Source organism: Carcharodon carcharias, chromosome 7 (assembly GCF_017639515.1).
Source record: "Carcharodon carcharias isolate sCarCar2 chromosome 7, sCarCar2.pri, whole genome shotgun sequence".
Taxonomy (NCBI): Eukaryota; Metazoa; Chordata; class Chondrichthyes; order Lamniformes; family Lamnidae; genus Carcharodon; species Carcharodon carcharias.
The window spans coordinates 175,133,746-175,160,757 of NC_054473.1; the positions used below are offsets into that span (position 1 = coordinate 175,133,746).

At 44.5% G+C, this 27,012-nt stretch overlaps 1 protein-coding gene across 7 annotated transcripts in view; it reads left to right on the forward strand.

Annotated features, from left to right (window-relative positions):
• Positions 1 to 27,012, forward strand: part of cmc2 (C-x(9)-C motif containing 2) — a 45,721-nt gene that overhangs the window by 11,277 nt on the left and 7,432 nt on the right. For 6 of the 7 annotated variants that reach the window (XM_041191945.1, XM_041191942.1, XM_041191946.1 and 3 more), the window contains one exon: positions 3,510 to 3,782. In XM_041191945.1, coding sequence (XP_041047879.1) covers positions 3,510 to 3,584 — 75 coding nt within the window. In that variant the 3' untranslated portion in view covers positions 3,585 to 3,782. Of the gene's footprint in view, positions 1 to 3,509; positions 3,783 to 10,123; positions 10,234 to 26,203; positions 26,253 to 27,012 lie in introns of those variants that run through there. The other variant, XR_005943561.1, reaches the window with a different exon arrangement.

A 27,012-nucleotide genomic window follows, 5' to 3' on the forward strand; every position in this document is an offset into this window, starting at 1 on the left:
CTCTTGGTGGGGGATGTCCCTAGCCAAGCTGTTCCAGTACAGTGACAACACTGGCATCTACATGGAAAATTGCCCAGGTATGTCTTGTACACAAAAAGCAGGACAAATCTAACCCGGCCAATTACAGCCCCATCAGTTTGCTCTTGATCATCAGTAAAGTAATAGAAGCTGTCATCAACAGTGCTATCAAGCAGCACTTGCTTAGCAATAACCTGCTCACTGACTCACAGCTCCTGACCTCATTACAGCCTTGGTTCAAACATGAACAAAAGAGCTGAACTCCTGAGATGAGGTGAGAGTGACTGCCCTTGACATCAAGGCAGCATTTGACTGAGTGTGGCATCAAGGAGCCCTAGTAAAACTGGAGTCAATGGGAATCAGGGGAAAACTCTCTCCGCTGGTTGGAGTCATAACTAGCACAAAGGAAGATGGTTGTGGTTGTTGGGAGGTCAGTCATCTCAGCTCCAGGACATCACTGCAGGAGTTCCACGGTCAAACCATCTTCAGCTGCTTCATCAATAACCTTCCTTCCATCATAAGGTCAGAAGTGGGGATGTTCTCTGATTGTTCAGCACCATTCGTGACTCCTCAAGTACTGAAGCAGTCTATGTCCAAATGCAGCAAGACCTGGACAATATCCAGGCTTGGGCTGCCAAGTGACAAGTAACATTCATGCCACACAAGTGTCAAGCAATGACCATCATCAACAAGAGAGAATCTGACCTTTGCCCCTTGACATTCAATTGCATTACCATCACTGAATCCCCCACTATCAACATCTGGGGGTTGCCATTGACCAGACACTGATCTGCCCTAGCCGTATAAACACTGGCTACAAGAGCAGGTCAGAGGCCAGGAATTGTGCAATAGGTAACTCCCCTCCTGACTCCCCAAAACCTGTCCACTGTCTACAAGGCACAAGTCAGGAGTGTGATGGAATACTCCCCACTTGCCTGGATGAGTGCAGCTTCCACAATACCCAAGAAGCTCGACACTGTCCAGGACAAAGCAGGCACTTGATTGGCACCACATCCACAGACATTCACTCCCTCCACTATCGACGCACAGTAGCAACAGTATACCATATACAAGATTCACTGCAGGAATTCACCAAGGTTCCTTCGACAGCACCTTCCAAACCCATGATCACTACCATCTAGAAGGATGAGGGCAGCAAATAGGTGGGAATAACAGCACCTGGAAGTTCCCCTCCAAATCACTCACCATCCTGACTTGGAAATATATCACCGTTCCTTCACTGTTGCTGGGTCAAAATCCTGGAACTCCCTTCCTAACTTCATTGTGGGTATACCTACACCACATGGACTGCAGCAGTTCAAGAAGGCAGCTCACTATCACCACCTTCTCAAGGGCAACTAGGGATGGGCAATAAATGCTGGCCCAGCCAGCGAAGCCCACATCCCGTGAATGAATTTTAAAAAAAAAAAGCTGACTGTTTTCTGATTGCAAGGCCCCTTTAAATCTTTAGCACAGACCTTTAGTATTGCTGAAAAAAGAAAAATGCTATGATTGGTTGGCAAGTGGATTCTGATTCAAATTCATCTAAAGACAAACTGAAGAAACAATCATTCCCCAAGACAATGCCTTGGCTAATTAGTCGTCCTGGCCGGTTTGAATTTGAACAAAGCTGGGCAGTTAACTGCTCCATGACAACACCTCCGCCAATCAGAGTTCACTGGCCATCCAATTAGCACTCTTCTCATGTCATATAAATTGTTGTTTTAAAGCTTGGTAATTTCTTGAGCTATCTGAGTGTAAGACGAGAAGGTTAGTGTACTATGTCCCTTTTTAATACTTGGGCTTTTGCTGGGGAGCGTGACCTAATCAACAGCTCCTGAGGCCTGATTGTGCTGCTGCGTAAAAAGCCTGTGAATAGGTAGGTTTTAATTTTTTATTTTTTACTGCAGAGACTCATCAAATCCTCCCCTCCCACATGCAACTACTGTTTCCCCCCACCCCCAGTCAACAACTAAAGCCCTTTTCTTCCTCTCCCCTGCTACTCAACAGCCTGAAGCCTGCTACCCTCCCCCGCCCCACCCCAACCACCCCTCAACAACTCTCATACACTCGAGTTCTCACTCTGGGGTCATACGAAGTCTGAGCCATTGGTTTGGGAAGCATTGAACTACCTAACTCTGATTCCCTGCACCACCACCACCCCCCCACAGCCGCTGGCAGGGTAGCGGCCTGGCAGACGGTGAGCGCCAATCTCTGAGTTAGAATTCCAGAACAAAACCTGAATTCTGCTGGACTTGCTCGGTAACGTCTCCAGGGCTGTCCGTTCTCTGGCCGCTGGCACCTTTCATTTAACTGGAATTATAAGTTTTTCTCAAATTTACGGAAGGGAACGATGGGTGAGGTAGGGGGAGGGAAGAGAGAACCATTTTTGTTTTTGTACCAGTTTTAAGGGAACAATGGCATCTCATGGAGTTCTACAGACTTGGGAACATGGGAATTGCTACCCTGGTGTAAATGAAGTTCGTCTTCTAACATTGTCTTGTTATAAAACAAAAAGGCTTTTCCCTTGACAAGGCCTTAACAATTGTACAACAGACCCAGACATGACACAAGGAAAACCCTTGATTTAGGAACTTGAAAGAAAAAAAATAACCAATTAATTCAAGATTTCCCTTTTTAAAAGATTCAATTCTTGACGCTTGTTTTTGTTTATTTTGTTCTCCTCCCTTTTCTCCTGAAGGAGTCGATACCTTTCTTGGGTGTAGTTCACCTGGTACCTCTGGTAGTTCACCCCAAGTGCCCAATAAAAGCCACCAGGCTCTTTCGTATCACAATTCTTGCCTGACATCTGCGCTCTGCTCGCCAAGAGGTCGGGGGTGGGGGTGGAAGATGTTGGTCACAGGATCAGGAACCTTGGCTAATGTTCACCTCTGTAACTGAGGAGTTCAAAGGTTGGGGTTATAGTGAACCTTCCCCCACTCCCATCATTTGGGGCTATTGAATAAACCAGGAAGAGAACTTAGAACCTTCTTGCTCTGGATTTTTTAAATTTTTTTTTGCTTTCGTGGGATGTGGACATTGCTGGCAAGGCCAGCATTACATTTGTTGCCCGTCCCTAATCGCTCTTGAACTGAGTGGCTTACTTGGCCAACTCAGAAGGCACGTTGCTGTGGGTCCAAAGGTCAGGCCAGGATAGCAGATGCCCTTCTCTAAAGAGCATTAATGATGCCAGATGGGGTTTATTACAACAATTGATGATGATGATGGTGGTTGTCAACATTTACTGAGACCAGCTTTTATAATTCAAGATTTGTTAACTGGATTTAAACTCCATCAGCTGCTACTGTGGTGGGATTTGAACCCATGTCTCCAGTGTATTAGCCTGAGCTTCTAGGATGGCTAGCCCAGTGACATTACCACAACGCCACCATTCTCCCCTAAATAAGTATATCTCGGTTGCTGGATAAATCAGTTCTGTTTGTTCGGTTCCAAACTCTTACAGCTTGCTCTTGTTTCCTCTTGTCCGACAGTCAAATGCTAAGAGAGCCAAAAGTAGGGAACACGCAGCCAGGATGCAGCGCCGACTGAGTTCATCTTCCGAGTAACTTTTCTCTCAGGTGAAGCATCTGGACTTGCTGGGCTGTGAGCTCACCTCTCAAACCCGGCTGTGGCAGTCTGGGCATTTACAGAACCTGATGCCAGTTGTCGGTTTTTTTTCTCTCTCTCTCTGCTGGCAAATGTATTCATTCAATATTTATGCTCGACTATTTAGTTTGTCATCTATTAAATCTTCCATAATTGGATTGTTAGAAAACCTGTGATGTTTAAACCTCTGCCTACTTTGTTCCACCACAATGAAGCGTGTTGTCTTAAGCCAGAAATGAGTTCCGGCACCAGACTGACCCGCAGCCTAGTCATGGAGCATTCTTACACTGACACCTGCTGGACATCGAGTGTTTTGCAGTAGAAGTGAGATATTTAAATTTTAGCAACTCCTGAGATGACAGTGATCATCACGATTGTTTGAAGATTTGACAGTTTCAAAAGGTAACAATTTTGGAGGTTTCAACAAGAATAAATTCACATTTTATTGTTTAAAAAGAAATCAATTTGCCAGCTAAATCAGTACGATACCCACACCACAGAACAGACTATAGAAACAGCTGGTGCCCATCCAGTTCCTGAATGTTGTTCCAATAGGTAGGTTGTGATTGATCTATATTTCCTCTGGTAGTCCTACCCTCTTTGATTCCATCTCCCTTTAATACCCTTGCCTAACAAAAATCTATCAATTAATTTTGAAATTTTCTAATGAACTGTGGCCCCAACAGCTTTTTAAGGCAGTGTGTTGCAGGTTTCCATTACCATTCATATGAAGAAATTCATTGATGACATAAGTCCTGCACAGCCTACCTCCATTTGTGAGATTACTCTTCTCTCCCCCCCCTCCCCCCCACCGTTTTGAACGTTCCTACCAGAGGAAATAGTTTGTCCTGCCTTCATGTTGAGGATACCCTCCATCATGTCATATGGCACTACTCACTGTGCTAAATGGGATAGATTTCAAACAGATCGAGCAACTCAAGACTGGACGTTCATGAGGCTCTGTGGGCCATTGGCAGCAGCAGAATTGTACTCAACTACAACCTGTAACCTTATGACCCGGCATATTTCTACCCCCCCACCCCACCCCCAACTCTACTATTGCCATCAAGCCAGGGGATCAACCCTGGTTCAATGAAGAGTGCAGGAGAGCATGCCAGGAGCAGCACCAGGCATACCTAAAAATTAGGTATCAACCTGGTGAAACTATAAATACTTGCGTGCCAAACGGCATAAGCAGCAAGTGATGGACAGGGCTAAGGGATCCCACAAACAACAGATCAGATCTAAGCCCTGCAGTCCTGCCACATCCAGTCGTGAATGATGGGGTTGACAATTGAACAACTCACTGGAGGAGGAGGCTCCACAAATATCCCCATCCTCAATGATGGGGGAGCCCAGCATGAGAGTGCAAAAGATAAGGCTGAAGCATTTGCTACAATCTTCAGCCAGAAGTGCTGAGTGGATGATCCATCTTTTCCTCTGGAGGTCCCCAGCATCACAGATGCCAGTCTTCAGCCAATTCGATTCACTCCATATGACATCAAGAAACGGCTGAAGGCACTGGATACTGCTAAGGCTATGGGTCCTGACAGTGTTCTGCCAATAGTACTGAAAACCTGTGCTCCAGGACTTGCTGTGCCCTAGCCAAGCTGTTCCAGCTGCAACACTGGCATTTACCTGGCTATGTGGAAAATTGCCCAAGTATGTCCGGTACAAAAAGTGGGACAAATCCAACCTGGCCAGTTACCACCCCTTCAGTCAACACTCGATTATCAGTAAAGTAATGGAAGGTGTCATCAACAGTTCTTTCAAGTGGCACTTGCCTAGCAATAACTTGCTCACTGACGCCCAGTTTGGGTTCTGCCAGGGCCACTCAGCTCCTGACCTCATTACAGCCTTGGTTCAAATGTGGACAAAAGAGCTGAACTCCTGTGGTGAGGTAGGAGTGACTGCCCTTGACATCAAGGTAGCATTTGACCAAGTGTGGCATCAAGGAGCCCTAGCAAAACTGGAGTCAATGGGAATTGGGGAAAATTCTCCACTGATTAGAGTCATACCTAGCACAAAGGAAGATGGTTGCAGTCGTTGGTGGTCAATCATCTCAGCTGCAGGACTTCACTGCAGGAGCTCTTCAGGGTAGTGTCCTAGACCCAACCACCTTCAGTTGCTTCATCAATGACCTTCTTTCCATCATAAGGTCAGAAGTGGGGATCTTTGCTGATGATTGCATTATGCTCAGCACCATTCATGTCTCCTCACGCTGAAGCAGTCCATGTCCAAATGCAGCAAGACCTGGACAAAATGTAGGCTTGGGCAAGTAACATTCACACCACACAAGTGTCAGGCAATGACCATCTCCAACAAGAGAGAATCCAACCATTGCCCCTTTACGTTCAATGGCATCACTGAATTCCCCCTATTATCAACATCTTGGGGGTTACCATTGACCAGAAACTGAACTGGACTAGCTGTATGCATATTATAAATGGCTACAAGAGCAAGTCAGAGGCTGGAAATCCTGTGACGAATAACTCACCTGATTCCTCAAAGCTTGTCCACCATCTACAAGGCACAGGTCAGGAGTGTGATGGAATACTCCCCACTTGCCTGGGTGAGTGCAGCTCCCACAACGCTCAAGGAGCTTGACACTGACCATGACAAAGCAGCCCACTTGATTGGCACCACATCCACAAATATTCACTCACTCCACCACTGGCGCAGAATAACAGCAGTGTGTACCATCTACAAGATGCACTGCAGTGATTCATCAAGGCTCCTTAGGATCTTCCAAACCCAGGACCACTGCCATCTAGAAGGACAAGGGTAGCAGATGGATGGGAACACCACCAACTGGAAGTTCACCTCCAAGTCTCTCACCGTCCTGACTTGGAAATTTATCACGGTTCCTTCGCTGTCGCTGGGTCAAAATCCTGGAACTCCCTCTGTAACAGCACTGTGGATGTACCAGCACCACATGGACTGCAGCGGTTCAAGAAGGCAGCTCACCACCACCTTCTCAAGGGCAATTAGGGATGGGCAATAAATGCTGTCCCAGCCAGTGAAGCTCACATCCCATAAATGAATTAAAAAAAATTAGGTCACAGCTTAACTTTTTTTTACATTCAAGGGAGCCTGCACATCTAAAATTTACATCCTCATAATTAACCCCTTTTAGCCCTGGCAGCTAAAATGGTGGCACAGGTGCTTGGAAAGCACTAGCTCTGCAGGAGACCTTCTGGATCTTGATTGCATTAACTGGTGGAGGATACATGCTGTCCTCAGAAAGGATGTGATAACTCTTGTTACAACCAGGTGAGCAGGGGTGAACTGGCTCCTCTCTGTTCAACCTCCTCGGCTGGCCACAACAGGTTTAAGTTTCTTTTTCACGAGGATATGCCTATTCCAAATCAAAATATGATTTAACTATTTAAGCTGTGAGCAAAAAGGAGCCAATCGAACAAAGTTTTCTTCAGTCAAGGAAAGAGCAAATTTATTAACCACTAAAACCGAAAAATATAATAAATAATGCACCAGCAAGCATTTGGGTCTCATGGGTTCATTCGGGCCCGTGTTCCCGCTCGCTCACACAGACACACACGCACATACATACACACACGCACATACATACACACACGCACATACATACACACACGCACATACATACACACACACACATACATACACACATGCACATACATACACGCACGCACATACATTCGCGCACGCACATACACGCGCACACGCGCACGCACATACACGCGCACGCACATACACGCGCACGCACATACACGCGCACGCACATACACGCGCACGCACATACACACACGTATGTACGCACACGTATGTACGCACACACATGCACGCACATGCACACGCACACACATACACGCACACATACACGCACACATACACGCACACACATACACACACATGCACATACATACACGCGCACACGCATGCACATGCACACACACAAGTACACACGCACGTACACACACGCACGTACACACGTACACGCACGCACTTACACACATACGCACGCACACGCGCACGCACATACACATACATACACACGCGCACGCACATACACGCGCACGCACACGCACATACACACACGCACATACATACACACACACGCACACATACATACACACATGCACACGCACATACGCACACACACATACGCACACGCACATACGCACACGCACATACGCACACGCACATACGCACACGCACATACGCACACACACATACGCACACACACATACGCACACACACATACGCACACACACATACGCACACACACATACGCACACACACATACGCACACACACATACGCACACACACATACGCACACACACATACGCACACACACATACGCACATACACATACGCACACACACGCACATACACATATGCACACACACGCACATACACATACGCACACACACGCACATACACATACGCACACACAAACACACGCACATACACACGCACACACGCACACATATACACACGCATGCACATACACACACACGCACACACACAGGTATCAGATAAAAGGGGAGTTAGAATCCAATAAAAATAAGTGATGGAATATACGGGTAAAGGTTCTTTGTCCTTGAGGCATAGATTTTAAACGCTGCGGCTGATTTGGGTTAGTTGGTTTCTTGGATATGGTCAGATGTAGACGATGTTGCAATTAATATAAGATCTTGGTTCGCTGGTAGGTTTCTGCTAGAGAAGGCTTCTTGAACCAAGCGACATTTTTATTCCACAAGGGAGAGAAGGAGAGAGAGAGAGAGAGCAGTCCTCAGCCTGTTTCCTCTGCTGAAGACTTTCTTGACACCGCCTGTGTCATTTGCCATCTCTCTAGTGGCTGGGCGGCCTTGCCTTGAAATACTTCACCCATTGTGTATTTCCAGGAGGAGTGGGGTCTGTCTGTCTGTGGCAGCCATTGTTTCCATATCCAGTACTTTGAATTTTTAATGTATCCTCCTTAGGCAGCTACAAGTTTCGATGGGTGCCTGGATTATAGGAAATGTCTCTCTCTTCACATTCCCTTGAGGGTAATTGGTTGGTTTCTCACCTTCACCTTGCATTTTTAATCAGCTTGCTCTGTCTCAGTTCAAATTACAAAATTTCCAAGTCAGCTGAAAGCTGTAAAAAGATATTTTTAAAAATAAAGGGGCATAGCCACGTAACAGACCTTTTATGCTGAGCCTTGAACGTATTATTGTGGCGATCTGGCAAGCGGAATCCAGTGGCGCAGGCAACTGTATAAGAAAAATAAAAGAACTTATATTTACATAGCACCTTCAAAATCATGAAAGAATTTTAGAGCAAATGAGGAGAAACCGTTTCCAGTGGCAGAAAGGCCAGTAACCATGTACACAGATTTGAGGTGCTTGACAAAGTAAACAGAGGTTAGGCGGGGAGAACTGTTTTTCATGCGGTGAGTTGGCGCAAGCTGGAATGCGCTGTCTGAAAGGGTGGTGGAAGCGCTGATTCAACAAAAAACTTTCAGAAGGAAATTGGATGGATACTCAGGTGGGAGTGGGGTAAGAGCAGAGGCCAGTTGGATAGCTCTTTCAGGTGGCGCTCTACAGTCACCCTCTGCACCGCACAATTCGACGATTGCCCCAAAGCTCTTCATAGCTGGTAAATTAATTGTCAAGTGTAGACGCTGTCTTTAGGGAAATGCAGCAGCCAATTTGGGCGCAGCAAGGTTTCACAAACACCGCTCGAGCAGCACTAATCTGTGTCAATTGAGGGATGACCCTTGGCTAGGTCACCAGGAGCATCGCTTGCTCCAGGTTGAATAGTGCCATGGGCCCTTTTACATCCAGCTAAACAAGCAGACGGGGTTTGGATTTAACGTCTCATCCAGAAGGCGGCATCTCCAATGCACAGCGCCCTGGATATTTGAATGAAGTGAGCCAAGGGCCACAAGGGTGGGAGCAACAAAGGGAAGCAGATGAAAGCATGAAATAGACCTGAAATCTTGGCATGCTCATAAAATATAAAAACATCCCTTTCTAAATTGTCCAATTAAATGAATTGCATTAAAGGTTATAATGTTTAGATGAAAATGTTGCATTTTTTAACTTGTTAGTCTTTAATGCCTTCAGTTATTGATATGGCAACTTAGACAGGATTGTTTGATTGACTGCTACAATTGTCATGTTAGGTGACTTGATTAAGGTTTTGACTAGTGTTCAGAATAGGAATTCTAGCTAAACCCAGTGTGATTGATGTCAAGTAGAGCTCCTTTGACTGAGACCCGACAGCTCAGCAAGGGCCAAGAACCAAAATGTGGCTTGGTAGAGTTCAGCCACCCATCAAATGTTCGAGGTTTTGTGAATAATAAAAAAAGAGAATTAAAGTGGAAAAATGTCTCAGCATGTTTTAAAGAAGTTTACACATGCTGCACATGGTTTAGGATGGCATTTTTCAGGTCATTTAATACTTGTAGAATTAGGTCAATTTGCAGAGGTTTCAATTTTCCTTTATTTTTTATTTTCTTTTCATCTCCAGTATCAAAGAAGAACAGGCGGTCACCTGTCTTTTCAGACAGATGGCCGCCGCTGACCACTGACCATCTTCTTCAGCAGCCGCACGTCCTCCAGAAACTCCCCCACTTCAGAGTAAGTGGTTTCCCTTTTTCAGTTCCACGGTATTAGGGTGCTACAGTCTAAGGAGCCGATTAATCCCTCTCTTTATCCATTTCAACCTCCTTAAGGACATCAGTTTTTTTTAATCATGGGTTTGCTACATAATACAGGATCATAAGTTCCTTCGTCAATTTAACTTTACAAGTCCTTTCACACATCTGCCTCTTCCCAGCTAAAACATTAATGTTTAGTGTTCTGACATAAACAACAGAAAACAATTTCAGCGAACACATTGTCGAGTTTGCTAATGGGCATCTGGATCAGGCAGCAATGGGGACGTTGTGCTGCTCTACTTTGTATGTAGAAAGCAGACCAAGGTGAGATGCTAAGTGAAGGGAGTTGGGGAGTTAAAAAAAGTTCTGTCAAAGGGTCATGAGGACTCGAAACGTCAACTCTTTTCATCTCCGCCGATGCTGCCAGACCTGCTGAGTTTTTCCAGGTAATTCTGTTTTTGTTTTGGAGTTGGGGAGTTCTTGGTTGGGGTGCTCCAGGTTAATGTCCCTTGTGCTGCGTGTATTTCCAGAGCCTTTGGTGGGGGCTCAGGCTACCCCTCCCATAGCTGAATCTGTTGGATTATCCAGGAGGGAAGTGGTGAAGTGAGGTGGCCAAGGAAACACTCAATCAAAAAGCTGGAGCTCCTTTGACCACTCATGAATATGGTACTCTGGCATCGTTCCCACTTTGATTCCCGAGTCTGCCCAATGTCATAACACAAAAGGACACCATTCGGCACATCGAATCCATGCCAGCTCTCTGTACAGTAATCCACTCAACACCCCCTGCTCTATTTACATAGCGTTGTAAGTTTATTACCCTCAAGCGCCCACACAATTTTCTTTTGAAATCATTCATTGTCTCCGCTTCTACAACCCTAATAAGCAACAAGTTCCAGGTCATTACCACTCACTGTTTAAATAAGTTCTTCCTTATTTCCCTCTGCATCTTTTGCCAAAACCTCAAATCTATGTCCCCTAGACAATGGGAACAGACTTTGTTTGCCTACATTATCATTCCTAATGATGCTTTCATGGACAGATCCACATAGTAGGATGGAGCATAAAGGAAGAAGTAATGGGAGCTTGTCAGAAAGGTGCAGCGATCATCATGGGAGATTTTAATCTAAATATAGACTGGAAAAGTCAGATGGGCAAAAATAGCCTGGATGAGGAGTTCATACAATGTTTCTGGGATAGCCTTTTAGAACAGCATGTTCTGAAGCCAACCAGAGAGCAGGTATACTAGATCTAGTATTGTGCAACGAGATGGGATTAATTAATGATCTCTTGTGAAGACACCTCTATGTAGCAGCAACAATAATATGATTGAACTTTACTTCAGTTTGAGGGAGAGAGGATTGAGTCCAAGACTATGTCTTTAAACTTAAATAAGGGCAATTATGAGGGCATGAAAGCTGAGCTGGCTAAAGTGAATTGGCAAATTAGGTTAAAGGATAGGTCAATGGAAATGCAGTGACAAACATTTAAGGGGATATTTCAGAATACACAGAATAGATACATTCCAACAAGTAGAAAAAATTTCCAGGAGACAGACACACCATCTATGGTTAACTAGAAAGATTAAAGATAATATCAAACTTAAAGAAAAAGTATATAATTGTGCAAAGATAGGTGGAAGGCCAGAAGATTGGACAGAACAGCAAAGGATGACTAAAAGATTAATAAGGAGGCAAAAATTAGAGAAAGCTAGACATAAAGATAAAAACAGATAGTAAGAGTTTCAATAATTATTTATAGAAAGTGAGTCTGGAGAATTGATAATGGAAAACAAGGAAATGGCAGATGAATTGAACAGATATTTTGCTTCAGTTTTCACCATAGGGGATACAAGGAGCATCCCAGAAGCAGCTAGAAATCGGGAAATGGAAGGGAGGGAGGAACTCAGGAAAATTCACCGGAGAATCACCGGAGAAGTGGTACTGAGTAAATTGTTGGAGCTGCGGGCTGACAAATACTCATATCCTGACGGACTTCATCCTAGGTTCTTAAAAGAAATGGATAGTGAGATGGTCGAAGCATTGGTTTTAATTTTCCAAACCTCACTAGATTCGGGGAAGGCCCCAATAGATTTGAATAGAGCAAATGTAACTCCATTCTTCAAGAAGGGAGGGAGACAGAAAGCAGGAAACTACAGGCCAGTTAGCTTAACGTCTGTCATAGGGAAAATGTTAGAAGCTATTGTTAAAGTAGCTAATGCAGGGCACTTGGATAAGTTCAAGGTCATCAGGCAGAGTCAACATGATTCTGTGCAAAGGAAAATATGTTTATCTACTTATTGGAGTGCTTTGAGGAAGTAACATGCGTTGCGGATAAAGTGGAACCAGTGGATCTACTGTGCTTAGATTTCCAGAAGGCATTTCATAAAGTGCCATGTTAAAAGTTACTGGGGAAAATAAAAGCTCATGGTATAGGGGGTAACATACCGGCATGGATAGAAGATTGGCTGGCTAACAGGAAGCAGGGAATAGGCATAAATGTGTCATTTTCAGGTTGGCAAGATGTAATGAGTGGTGTGCCACAGGGATCAGCGCTGGGACCTCAACGGTTTACAACTTATATAAATGACTTGGATGAAGGGATGGATGGGATAGTTGCCGAATCTGCTGATGACACAAAGTTAGTTGTGAAGAGGACATAAGGAGTCTACAAAAAGATATAGACAGGTTAAGTGAGTGGACAAAGAATCGACAGATGGAGTATAATTTGGGAAAATGTGAAATTGTCCATTTTGGCAGGAAGAATAAAAGAGAAGCATATTATCTAAATGGTGAGAAATTGCAGAGCTCTGAGATGCAGAGGAACCTGGGTGTCTTAGTGCATGAATCGCAAAAGGCTAGTATGCAGATACAGCAAGTAATTAGGAAAGCTATTAGAATGTTACCATTTATTGCGAGGGGAATTGAATACAAAGGTAAGGGGGTTATGCTTCAGTTATACAGAGCACTAGTGAGACCACATCTGGAGTACTGTGTACAGCATTGGTCACCTTATTTAAGGAAGGATGTAAATGTGTTGGAAGCAGTTAGAACCATAGAACACTACAGCACAGAAAACAGGCCATTCGGCCCTTCTAGTCTGTGCTGAAATATTATTCCGCTAGTCCCATTGACCTGCACCTAGTCCACAACCCTCCAGACCTCTCCCATCTATGTATCTATCTAATTTATTCTTAAAACTTAAGAGTGAGCCCACATTTACCACGTCAGATGGTAGCTCGTTCCACACTCTCACCACTCTTTGAGTGAAGAAGTTCCCCCTAATGTTCCCCCTAAACCTTTCCCCTTTCACCCTAAAGCCATGTCCTCTTGTGTTTATTTCTTCTAATCTAAGTGAAAAGAGCCTACTCGCATTTACTCTGTCTATACCCCTCATAATTTTGTAAACTTCTATCATATCTCCCCTCATTCTTCTATACTCCAAGGAGTAAAGTCCTAACCTGTTTGATCTTTCCCTGTAACTCAACTCCTTAAGACCTGGCAACATCCTAGTAAATCTTATCTGCACTCTCTCAATCTTACTGATATCCTTCCTGTAGTTAGACGACCAGAACTGCACACAATACTCCAAAGTTGGCCTCACCAATGTCTTATACAACCTCACCATAACATCCCAACTCCTATACTCAATACTTTGATTTATGAAGGCCAGTATGCCAAAAGCTTTCTTTACAAACTTGTCTACCCGTGACGCCACTTTCAGGGAACTATGTATCTGAACTCCCAGATCTCTTTGTTCCTCCACACTCCTCAGTGCCCTACCATTTACTGTGTATGTCCTACCTTGGTTTGACCTTCCAAAATGTAACACCTCACACTTTTCCGCATTAAATTCCATCTGCCATTTTCTGGCCCATTTTTCCAGTTGGTCCAGATCTCTCTGCAAGCTTTGAAAGCCTTCCTCACTGTCCACACGCCTCCAATCCTAGTGTCATCAGCAAACTTGCTGATCCAATTCACCACATTATCATCCAAATCATTGATATAGACAACAAACAACAATGGTCCCAGCACAGATCCCTGAGGCACACCACTAGTCACAGGCCTCCAGTCTGAGAAGCAATCATCCACTACCACTCTCTGTCTTCTCCCACACAGCCAATTTCGAATCCAGTTTACAACCTCTCCATGGATACCAAGTGTCTGAACCTTCTGAACTAACCTCCCATGTGGAACCTTGTCAAAGGCTTTACTAAAGTCCATGTAGACAACATCCACAGCCTTTCCTTCATCTACTTTCTTGGTAACCTCCTCGAAAAACTCTACAAGGTTCATTAAACACGACCTACCACGCACAAAGCCATGCTGACTATTCTTAATCAGCCCTTGGCTGTCCAAATAATTGTATATCCAATTTCTCAGAACACCTTCCAATAATTTACCTACTACTGACGCCAGGCTCACTGGCCTGTAATTACCTGGTTTACTTTTGGAGCCTTTTTTAAACAACGGAACAACATGAGCTACCCTCCAATCCTCCGGCACCTCACCCGTGGCTAAGGACGTTTTAAATATTTCTGCCAAGGCCCCTGCAATTTCTACACTAGTCTCCCTCAAGGTCCGAGGGAATATCATGTCAGTCCCGGGGATTTATCTACCTTTATTCGCTCTAAGGCAGCAAGCACCTCCTCCTCTTTAATCTCTATATGTTCCATGGCACTACTGCTTGTTTCCCTTCCTTCCTTATACACTATGCCAGTTTCCTGAGTAAATACTGATGCAAAAAAACTGTTTAAGATCTCCCCCATCTCGTGAGGCTCCACACATAGACGACCACTCTGATCTTCAAGGGGACCAATTGTGTCCCTTACTATCCTTTTACTCTTAATATACTTGTAGAAACCCTTCGGATTTACCCTCACATTATCTGCCAAAGCAACCTCATGTCTTCTTAAGAGAAAGTTTACCAGACTAATACCTGGAATGGGCAGGTTGTCTTATGAGGAAAGCTTGGACAGGCTGGGCTTGTATCTGCTGGAATTTAGAAGAGTAAGAGGTGACTTGATTGAAGCACTTAAACTCTGAGGGACAGGATGGATATGGAAAGGATGTTTCCTCTTCTGGGAGAATCTAGAACTAGGAGTCACCGTTTAAAAATAAGAGGTCACCCATTTAAAACGGAGATGAGGCGAAATTTTTTCTCTCAGAGGGTCGTGAGTCTTTGGAACTCTCTTTCTGAAAAGGTGTTGGAAGCAGAATCTTTGAATATTTTTAAGGTAGAGATGGATAGATTCTTGGCAAGCAAGGGGCTGATAGGTTATTAGGGGTACGTGGGATGCAGATTTCAGGTTACTATCAGATCAGCCATGATCTTATTAAGTGGCAGAGCAGGCTGAAGGGGCTGAATGGTCTACTTCTGCTCCTTGCTTGTATGTATGTTTGTGTGCATCTGTAACAGATAGACTGTTGAGGACCTGGCCAAGTTGGCGTTTCCCTCATGTTTATTCTCACGCCGCCGACTGCAGGCCCAGTCTGGCAAATATGTCCTTCAGGACTCAGCCAGCTTGATCAGTAGTGGTGCTACCAAGCCACTTTCGTGATGCACATTGAAGTCTCCCACCAAGAGTGAATTCTGAGCCTTTGCCGCCCTCAGTGATCTTTCCAAGCGGTGTTCAACAGGGAGGAGCAATGGTTCATCAGCTGAGGGAGGGCAGCTAGTAATCAGCAGCAGATTTCCTTTGCTCATGTTTCACCTGGTGCCATGAGAATTCATATGGTTCAGAGTCAATGCTGAGGACTCCCAGGGCAACTCCCTCAATGGCCTGGTTTAGATTGTGTTGGAGACTCTGCCCCAACAAGCCATCTTGGAAAGCACCGTGCAAGGCCTGCACTCTGATTGGTTGGATGCCAGCCTAAATTGCAGCCCTCTTTGTAAATGGCCACTGATCTCATGGAGGGAATAATAGGACATTTTCAGTCAACTTATTTTCTGAAAATTATCCCCTTTATCGATGCAGCTTTAGGAATATTTGTACTTTGCTTCCTGGATTTTAACACAACATATTTAAAATTAAGGAACTTAATTCACTGACCACCTAGCAATAAATCATTTTACTAGCTAACTATATCTGAAGGGATTAGGCAGAGTTAATGTATTATCCAACTTGACATATGCAGCACTCCCACAGAAAATCATTTGGGCTTCAGACGAAGATTGGAATACAGTACCAAAGATGTTTTCTTTCCCCCTCTTCTTTTTAAATGGCTCCATTCTGCGTTTCACTCATTTCCAAAAACTTGGCCTGGCTTCTGCATATAAAGTAGACCAAGACAATGACTCCATTGCTGCTTGATCCAGATGCCCATTAGTAAACTCGACAGTGCATTCACCAAACTTGTTTTCTGTGGCCAATGCAAGGGCACAAGAATGTGTACTGTCATGATCAAGATTCCTTTCGTATTTTGGGAGAATTTTTTTTTTTGCACACTCATGCTTTAGGGCTTTACTTTATCTCTCTTGCTTTTTAACCCTCTGAGTACAGAGTTATATATGTCTTCTTTCTAGAATACACAAGTATCTCCTATCAGGTAATTCTTTTTTTCAAAAAAAATTTAATTTTTTTTTGCTCAGTTCCTATAAGTGGTGACTGAGAATTAGTGATTAGTGTGTGGTGGTTGGCATCTCACCTGAAGAATGACTCCTTGTGTGAATCACATCAGTGAGAATAAGCAGGAAGGCATCTTGACAAAAGCCAATTCTCACGTGATCTTTCCAAGTAGAAGCCCATTTCTTCTTGAGTTCTCAACCCAAAAACAGGTCCGACCCACAGCACCAGATGTTGGGCAAGGAAGCAGGTCCTGAATCCACCCCACCCAGAATGGGGATCAAACCCCATGCTGGTGGCACCAGTCTGATCCAAGCCAGCCATCCAACCAAACAGCCCTCCAAGGACTTCAAGTTGCTGTGGCTACATACATCTTGTCGCCAGAGCTAGGTGTAGCGATGGTAGAGGCCCCATCATGTGGCTGACTCGGAACCTCCTGCTCTTACCACCTACCATATGTTGATACGGGTTGATATTCAACTTGCTTTGGCACCAATTTTGAATGCATCTTCCTTAGCCATAAGGTCCTGGAGGGAGCCTTCAGCTCAGATCTTCTGGTCAGCGGCAGGGAAGCTACCCACTCCACCACAAGAACTCCCAGGATACCATTTAGGAGCAGGATATTGAGCTTCATAAATAGAGGCTTAGTGTACAAAAGTAAGGAAGGTATGTTGCACCCCTAGCCAAACTGTTCCAATACAGGTACAACACTGGAATCTACCTGGCTACCAGGTATGTCCTGTACATAAAATGAGGACAAATCAATTACCGCCCCATCAGTCTACTCTTGATCATCAGTAAAGTAATGAAAGGAGTCATCAGCAGTCCTGTCAAGTGCAATTGCTGAGCAATAACCTGCTCACTGATGCCCAGTTTGGGTTCCGCCAGGGCCACTCAGCTCCTGACCTCATTCCAGCCATGGTGCAAACATAGACAAAAAAGCTGAACTCCAAAAGTGAGTTGAGAGTGACTGCTCTTGACATCAAGGCCACATTTGACCAAGTGTGGCATCAAGGAGCCCTAGCAAAATTGGGGTCAATAAGAATCAGGGGGAAATCTCTCCATTGGTTGGAGTCATACCTAGCACAAAGGGAGATGGTTGTGGTTGTTGAAGGTCAGTCATCTCAGCTCCAGGACATCACTGCAGGAGTTCCTCAGGGTAGTGTCCGAGGCCCAACCATCTTCAGCTGCTTCATCAATGACCTTCCTTCCATCATAACGTCACATGTGGGGATGTTCTCTGATGATTGTACAATGTTCACCATTCGCGACTCCTCAGACACGGAAGCAGTCCATATCCAGATGCAACAACACCTGGACAATATCCAGGTTTGGGCTGACAAATTGCAAGTAACATTCATAAGAACATAAGGAATAGGAACAGGAGTAGACCATTTGGCCCCTCAAGCCTGCTCCAACATCCAATAAGATCATGGCTGATCTTCTTGTGTTTCGATTTCCACATCCCCATCTAACCCCGATAATCTTTGATTCCCTTGCCTAACAAGGATCTATGTACTTCTGCCTTAAAAATATTCAATGACCCCGCCTCCACCACTTTCTGAGGCAGAGAGTTCCAAGGTTGCAAAACCCTCTAAGAGAAAAAAATTCTCCTCATCTCTGTCCTAAAATTTTAAACTGTGCCCCCTGGTTCTGGATTCACCCACAAGAGGAAACATCTTTTCGACATCCACCTTGTCAAGGCCGTTCAGGATCTTGTGTACTTCAATCAAATCACCCCTCACTCTTCTAAACTCCAGTGGAAACAAGCCCAGTCTGTCTAATCTTTCCTCATAAGACAGCCCACTCATTCCAGGTATCAATCTAGTAAACCTCCTTTGAACCGCCTCCCATGCATTGACATCCTTCCTTAAATAAGGAGACCAAAGCTGCACATAGTATTCAAGGTGCGGTCTCACCAATGCCCTGCATAACTGAAGCATAACATCCTTAATTTTATGTTCAATCCCTCTTGTAATAAAGGATAGCATTCCATTAGCCTTCTTAATTACTTACTGTAACTGCATACTAACTTTTTGTGACTCATGTACTAGAACACCTAGATCCCTCTGCACCTCAGAATTATGCAGCTGTTCTCCATTGAAGTAATACTCTGCTTTTTTGTTCTTCCTGCCAAAGTGAACAACTTCACATTTTCCCACATTAAACTCTATATGCCAGATCTTTTCCCATTCAGTCAACCTATCAATCTATCCATCTGCAACCTCCTCGTGTCCTCTACTTATCCTTGTGTAATCTGCAAATTTACTACCATGTCTTCTTTCCCCTCATCTAATTCATTGATGTAAATTGTAAAAAGTTGAGGCCCCAGTACAGACCCCTGTGGGGCGCCACTTGTCACACCCTGCCAATCCAAAAAATACCTATTTATGCATACTCCCTGCTTTCTGCCAGCCAGCCAATCTTCTATCCATGCTAATATGCTACCCACTACACCATGCACTTTTATTTTCCATAATAATCTTTGATGTGGCATCTTATCAAATGCCTTCTGGAAATCCAATTACAGCACATCTACAGGCTCCCCTTAATCCACTGCGCACGTTACTCCTTCAAAAAACTCCAATAAATTGGTTAAACATGATTTTCCTTTCACAAAACTGTGCCGACTCTTCCCAATTGCCTTGAGCTCTTCTAAGTGCCCAGCTGTCACCTCCTTAATGATCGATTCTAATAACTTCCCAACGACGGACGTCAAGCTAACTGGCCTATAGTTTCCTGTTTTCTGCCTCCCTCCCTTCTTGAATATGGGGGTTATATTTGCTACTTTCCTATTTGATGGAATCTTTACAGAATCCAGCAAATTTTGGAAAATTAACACCAGCACACGGACTGCCTCATTAATCACCTCTTTTAAGATCCTAGGATGTAGTCCATCGGAACCCGGAGACTTGCCAGCCCACAACTCCATCAATTTGCTCAGTACCATTTCCCTAGTGATTTCAATTTCACCAAGTTCCTTTTTCCCATTTACCTCCTGATTTGCAGATAGTACTGGAATGTTTTTTGTATCATCTATATTGAACACAGAAGCAAAATATTTGTTCATTTCTTCCACCATTTCCTTTTTATCAACTATTAACTCCCTGCTGTCACTCTCTAGATGACCAACACTCACTTTACTTACTCTTTTCCTTTTTAAATACCTGTAGAAACTCTTGCTATCTGTCTTTACATTTCTAGCTAGCTTCCTCTCATCCTCTGATTTCTTTTTCCTGATTAACCTTTTAGCCATTCTCTGCCATTCTTTATATTCTGTCCAATCATCTGTCCTTCCATTCATCTTTGTGGAGTAGTGTGCTTTTTCCTTAAGTTTGATGCTTTCCTTAACATCTCTAATTAACCACAAATAGTGGGTCCTCCCCTTAGAATTTTTCTTTATAGTAGGAATGTACTTATTCTGAATACTCTGAAATATCCCCTTAAATGTCTGCCACTGCTTCTCTATCAATCTATCCTCTAGCCTAGCTTCCCAGTTCACTTCAGCTAGCTCAGCTTTAATCCCCACGTAGTTGCCCTTATTTAAGTTCAAGATACTAGTCTTAGACCCACTCTTCTCCCTTTCAAACTGGATGTAAAATTCAATTATATTGTGGTCGCTGCTACCTAGGGGTGCCTTTACTCTGAGGTCATTAATTAATCCTGTCACATTACACAATACCAAATCTAATATAACCTGCTCTCTGGTTGGTTCCAGAACATGATGTTCTAAGAAACTATCTCGAAAGCATTCTAAGAACTCCTCATGCAGGCTAATTCTGCCAATCTGATTTTTCCAGTTTATGTGTAGATTAACATCACCCTTGATAATTGCCATCCTTTTGTCACAAACACACAATATTTTCTCTTCAATACTTTGTATTGTACCTACTGTTAGTGGGTCTGTACACCACTTCCACTATGACTTTTTCCCTGACTATGCCTCACCTTCACCCAAAGCAATTCTACATCCTGATATCCTGAACCAAGGTCATCTCTAACTATTGCAACAATGCCCTCTTTGATTAGCAGTGCTACCCTTCCACCTTTACCTAGCTTCCTGTTCTTATTGAATGTCATGAACCCTCAATATTAAAGACCCAATCATTGTCGTCCTGTAGCCAAGTCGCTGTAATTGCTCTCAGGTCATATTTATTTACTTCAATGTGAGCCATCAATTCATTTACTTTGTTATCAATGCCATGTGCATTCAGATAGAGAGCCTTCAGTTTTGTCTTTTTGTGACCTTTGTAACATCTAGTTTTGACTGTTGATGTATTATTAGGTTTTTTCTCTCTTCCTGCCATTCTCTGACACTCATTTCTCATATTACTATTTTGATCTCCTGTCTTGATTCTACACCTTGAATTGCTACCTCTACCCAAGCTTCATCCCTCACCCCTCTTGTTTAGTTCAAAGCCCTCTCTACTTCCCTAGTTATGCAATTTGTGAGGACGCTCGTCCCAGCACGTTTCAGATGTAAACCGTCCCAACATTACAGCCCCCAATTTCCCCAGTACTGATGCCAGTGCCCAACAAACTGGTACCCACTTCTCCCACACCAGTCTTTGGGCCACGCATTCATCTCTCTAATCTTATTTGCCCTATGCCAATTTGCATGTGGCTCAGGTAATAATCCAGAGATTATTACCTTTGAGGTTCTGCTTCTTAATTTGGTACCTAGCTCCTCATACTGACTTTGCAGGATATCTTTCCTATTTCTACTTATGTCATTGGTACCTACGTGGATCACAAAAACTGGATCATCCCCCTCCAGTTCCTCTCCAGCCCTGAGCAGATTTCTCGAACCCTGGGCAGGAAACGTAGCCGCCTGAAACCCCCGCCGCTCTCCGCGACCTTTTCAATCTGAAGTCTCTCCCGCACTCTGCGATCCTTTAAAACTGAAGTCGCCGCTGCTCTCTGCGCCCTTTTCAATCTCACGCCACACAAGGGTCAGGCAATGAACATTTCCAACATGAGAGAATCCAACCATCGTCACTTGATGTTCAATGTTATTATCATTGCTGAATCCCTCACTTTCAACTTCCTGGGGGTTACCATTGACCAGAAACTGAACTGGACTAGCCATATAAATACTATGGCTACAAGAGCAGGTCAAAGACTAGGGATTCTGTGGCGAGTAACTCACCTCCTGTCCCCCCAAAGCCTGTCTATCATCTACAAGGCACAAGTCAGGAGTGTGATGGAATACTCCCCACTTGCCTGGATTGGTGCAGCTCCAACAACACTCAAGAAGCTTGATACAGTCCAGGACAAAGCAGCCCACTTGATTAGCATCCCATCCACAAACATTCACTCCCTCCACTACCGACGCACAGTAGCAGCAGTGTGTACCATCTACAAGATGCACCGCAGGAACCCACCAAGCCTCCTTAGATAGCACCTTCCACACCCATGACCACTACCATCTAGAAGGACAAGGGCAGCAGACAGATGGGAACAACAATACCTGGAAGTTCCTCTCCAAGCCACTCACCATCCTGACTTGGAAATATATCGCCGTTCCTTCACTGTGGCTGGTCAAAATCCTAGAACTCCCTTCCTAACAGCACAGTGGGTGTACCTACACTACAGGCACTGCAACAGTTTAAGAAGGCAGCTCACCTTCTCAAGGGCAATTAGGGGATGGGCAATTAATGCTGGTGTACCTAACAATGCGCACATCCCATGAACAAATTAAAAATGCTGAACCTGTATAAAGCTCTGGTTAGGTTATGCTAGTGTCACGTTCAGTTCTGATCGCCATACTTTAGGAAGGATGTGAGGACCTTTGAGGGGGTGCGGCTGGAGATTTACCAGAATTGTTCAAGGGATGAGGGATTTTAACTCCAAGATTAGGTTGGGGAACAAAAACAAAAATAGCTGGAAAAACTCAGCAGGTCTGATAGCATCTGCGGAGAGGAACACAGTTAATGATGCGCGTCCGTATGACTCTTCATCAGAACACATTTGGTTGGGGAAGCTGAGGCTGTTCTTCTTTGCATGCAGCTCTGGTTGCCATACTATAGGAAGGATGCGATTGCACTGGAGAGGGGTCAGAGGAGATTCACCAGGATGTTGTCTGGGCTGGAACATTTCAGCTATGAAGAGAGACTGGATAGGCTAGAGTTGTTTTCCTTGGAGCAGAGAAGACTGAGTGAGGACCTGATAGAGGTATACAAAATTTTGAAGGGCATAGATAGGGTAGATATGAAGTAACCTTTCCCCTTAGCAGAGGTGTCAATAACCAGGGGGCATAGATTTAATGTAAGGGCCAGGAGGTTTGGAGGGGATTTGAGGAAACATCTTTTCACCCAGAGGGTGGTTGGAATCTGGAACACACTGCCTAGGGGGTGGTAGAGGCAGGAACCCTCACAACATTTAAGAAGAATTTAGGTGAGCGCTTAAAACGCCATAGCATACAGGGGCTGGGAAATGGGATTAGAACAGATAGGTACTTGGTATACAGCATGGACATGATAGGCTGAAGGGCTGTTTCTGTTCTATGACTCCTTTGAGCAAAGAACATTGAGGGGAGATTTGACAGCGTGTACAAGATTATAACCGGTTTAGATAAGGCAGACAAAGAAGAGCTGTGCCCAGTAACTGATGGTGCAAGACTAAGGGGCACAGATTTAAGGTTCTGGGCAAGATATATAGGGGGGATATAAGGAAAAAGATTTTTATGCAATGAGAGGTAATGACCTGGAACTCACTGCCTATAAGGACGGTGGAAGTGTAGACGATGAATGATTTCAAATTGGATAGACACTTGAGGAAATAAAACTTACAGAGCAATAGGGTTTGGAACATTGGAATGGAGTTGAGTGGATCGAAGGAGAGCTGGCATGGACTCAAAGAACAAAGAACAAAGAAAAGTACAGCACAGGAACAGGCCCTTCGGCCCTCCAAGCCTGCGCTGATCATATTGCCTGTCAAACTAAAACATTTTACACTTCCAGGATCCGTATCCCTCTATTCCCATCCTATTCATGTATTTGTCAAGCTGCCTCTTAAACACCACTATCGTACCTGCTTCCACCACCTCCTCTGGCAGCAAATTCCAGACACTCATTACCCTCTGCGTAAAAAACTTTCCCCGCACATCTCCTCTAAAGTTTTCTCCTCTCACCTTAAATCTATGTCCCCTAGTAATTGACTCTTCCACCCTGGGAGAAAGCTTCTGACTATCTACTTTGTCCATGCCACACAATAATTTTGTAAACTTCTATCAAGTCGCCCTCAATCTCCGTTGCTCTAGTGAGAACAATCCGAGATTCTCCAACCTCTCCTCATAGCTAATAACCTCCAGAGCAGGCAGCATCCAGGTAAACCTCCTTTGCGCCCTCTCCAATGCCTCCATATCCTTCTGGTAATGTGGCGACCAGAATTGCACGCAATATTCCAAGTGTGGCCTAACCAAGGTTCTATACAGCTGCAGCATAACTTCCCAGCTTTTATACTCAATACCCCTGCCGATGAAGGCAAGAATGCCATATGCCTTCCTGACTATCTTATCTATCTGTGTTGCCACTTTCAGTGATCTGTGGACCTGTACACCCAGGTCCCTCTGCCTGTCGATGCACTTAAGGGTTTTGACATTTACTGTATAATTCCTGCCTGTATTAGACCTTCCAAAATGCATTACCTTGCATTTGTCCAGATTAAACTCCATCTGCCATTTCTCCGCCAAAGTCTCCAACCGATCTATATCCCGTTGTATCCTTTGACAATCCTCTTCACTATCTGCAACTCCTCCAATCTTAGTGTCGTCTGCAAACTTACTAATTAGCCCAGTTACATTTTCCTCCAAATCATTTATGTATACTACAAACAGCAAAGGTCCCAGCACTGATCCCTACGGAAAACCACTAGTCACAGCTCTCCATTCAGAAAAGCACCCTTCCACTGCTACCCTCTGTCTTCTATGACCAAGCCAATTCTGTATCCATCCTGCCAGCTCACCTCTGATCCTGTGCGACTTTACCTTCTGTACCAGTCTGCCATGAGGGACCTTGTCAAGGCCTCACTGATATCCATGTAGATAACATCCACTGCCCTTCCATTGTCAATCATCTTTGTCACTTCCTCGAAAAACTCGATCAAGTTAGTGAGACACGAACTCCCCTTCACAAACCATGCTGCCTCTCACTAATACACCCATTTGCTTCCAAATGGTAGTAAATCCTGTCTCGAAGAATCTTCTCCAATAATTTCCCTACCACTGACGTAAGGCTCACCAGCCTGTAATTTCCTGGATTATCCCTGCTACCCTTCTTAAACAATGGAACAACATTGGCCATTCTCCAGTCCCCTGGGACCTCACCCATAGCCAGTGAGGATACAAAGATTTCTGTCAAGGCCCCAGCAATCTCCTCCCTTGCCTCCCTCAGTACTCTGGGATATATCCCATCTGGCCCTGGGGACGTATCCACCTTAATATTCTTCAAGACGCCTAACATCTCCTCTTTTTTGATCTCAACATGATCCAGGCTATCTTCCCTAGACAAATTGACCGATAAGTCCTTCTCTTTGGTGAATACTGATGAGCAGTACTTATTTACTTACTTAGTATCTCTCCCATTTCTTCTTGATGAACTGAATGGCCTTTCTGTGCCATTATGACTCCACAGCTCTAGGAACTCTGCTTCATTTCTTTCCCCATGTCCTGCCCCCAAAAGGCACCAAATTCATTTGTAGTTTCCCCTTATTGCCACGCTGGACAAGATTAGTTAACTTAATACAGAACTGGTATTAATGTAACACTTTACCATGCCATTGGACTGACCCAAAGCACTTTATGCATGATGGGTTACTCTTTGCAACAAATGTCAAATGAAACAGCACAAACATCAGATGAAAGAGTGTGGCCAGGTAATCTGTTTAATGCTGAGGGAGGAATGTTGGCCAACCCACCAGGGGAAGTCTTTGTTCTTCAAATGGGACCTCTTACGTCAAAAGGAATGTGCAGGGTTAAAGGATGAAGGCAGGAGAATGGCACTAGGTGGATTACTCATTTGGAGAGCCGGTGCAGACATGATGGGCTGAGAGGCCTCCTTCTGCGCTGTAACAATTCTATGATTCTGTGAACTGAAGAAGCACCTTAACATTTCATCGAAACAGCAGCAGCCAATCTTCCCTCTACTTTTTCCTTGTTGCATAGCGTGGTCCCGGCTGTGCAGCTGTGCACACAGGTCTCTTAAAGGGAACATTGGTTGTGTGTGGCCTCCTTGTCACACTCTGTAGTATGTTCCAGTTTGCAGTGCAGCCATGCATACATGCAGCTTGGAGATAAAATTGGCAGCAGTGCCAACGATACAACAGCCCTTCAATACAGAGCAGAACTGATAAACATCTGAGTAGAGGTTGTTTCTTTGCTTTGCAGGCATGTGGATCAGAGGCAAGGAGGGGTTAAAGAAGAGGGGGCTTATCCAGTGAGTATTTAAATCGTGGCAGAAAGGCCCAAGGTTTGTACTATATTAGAATTTGTCAAGCTGGGAAGGAGAAATAAGGGCTACAATTGAATTCCACAATCACAACTCGCATTTATACAGCACCTTTAATTTTTTTTATTCATTCACGGGATGTAGGCTTTGCTGGCTGGGTCAGCATTTATTGCCCATCCCTAGTTGCCCTTGAGAAGGTGGTGGTGAGCTGCCTTCTTAAACCGCTGCAGTTCATGTGCTATAGGTACACCCACAGTGCTGTTAGGAAGGGGGTTCCAGGATTATGACCCAGCAACAGTGAAGGAACGGCGATATATTTCCAAGTCAGGATGGTGATTGGCTTGGAGGGGAACTTCCAGGTGGTGGTGTTCCCATCTATCTGCAGCCCTGGTCCTTCTAGGTGGTAGTGGTCGTGGGTTTGGAAGATGCTGTCTAAGGAGCCTTGCTAAATTCCTATAGTGCATCTTGTAGATGGTGCACATTGCTGCTACTGTGCATCAATGTTGGAGGGAGTGATGTTTGTGGATGTGGTTCCAATCAAGCCGACTGTTTTGGCCTGGACAGTGTCCAGCTTCTTCAGTGTTGTAGGAGCTACACTCATCCAGGCAAGTGTGGAGTATTCCATCACACTGCTGACTTGTGCCTTGAGTCACAAGTGGACAGGTTTTGGGGAGTCGGGAGGCGAGTTATTCGTCGCATGATTCCTAGCCTCTGACCTGCTCTTTTAGCCAACATATTTAAGTGGCTA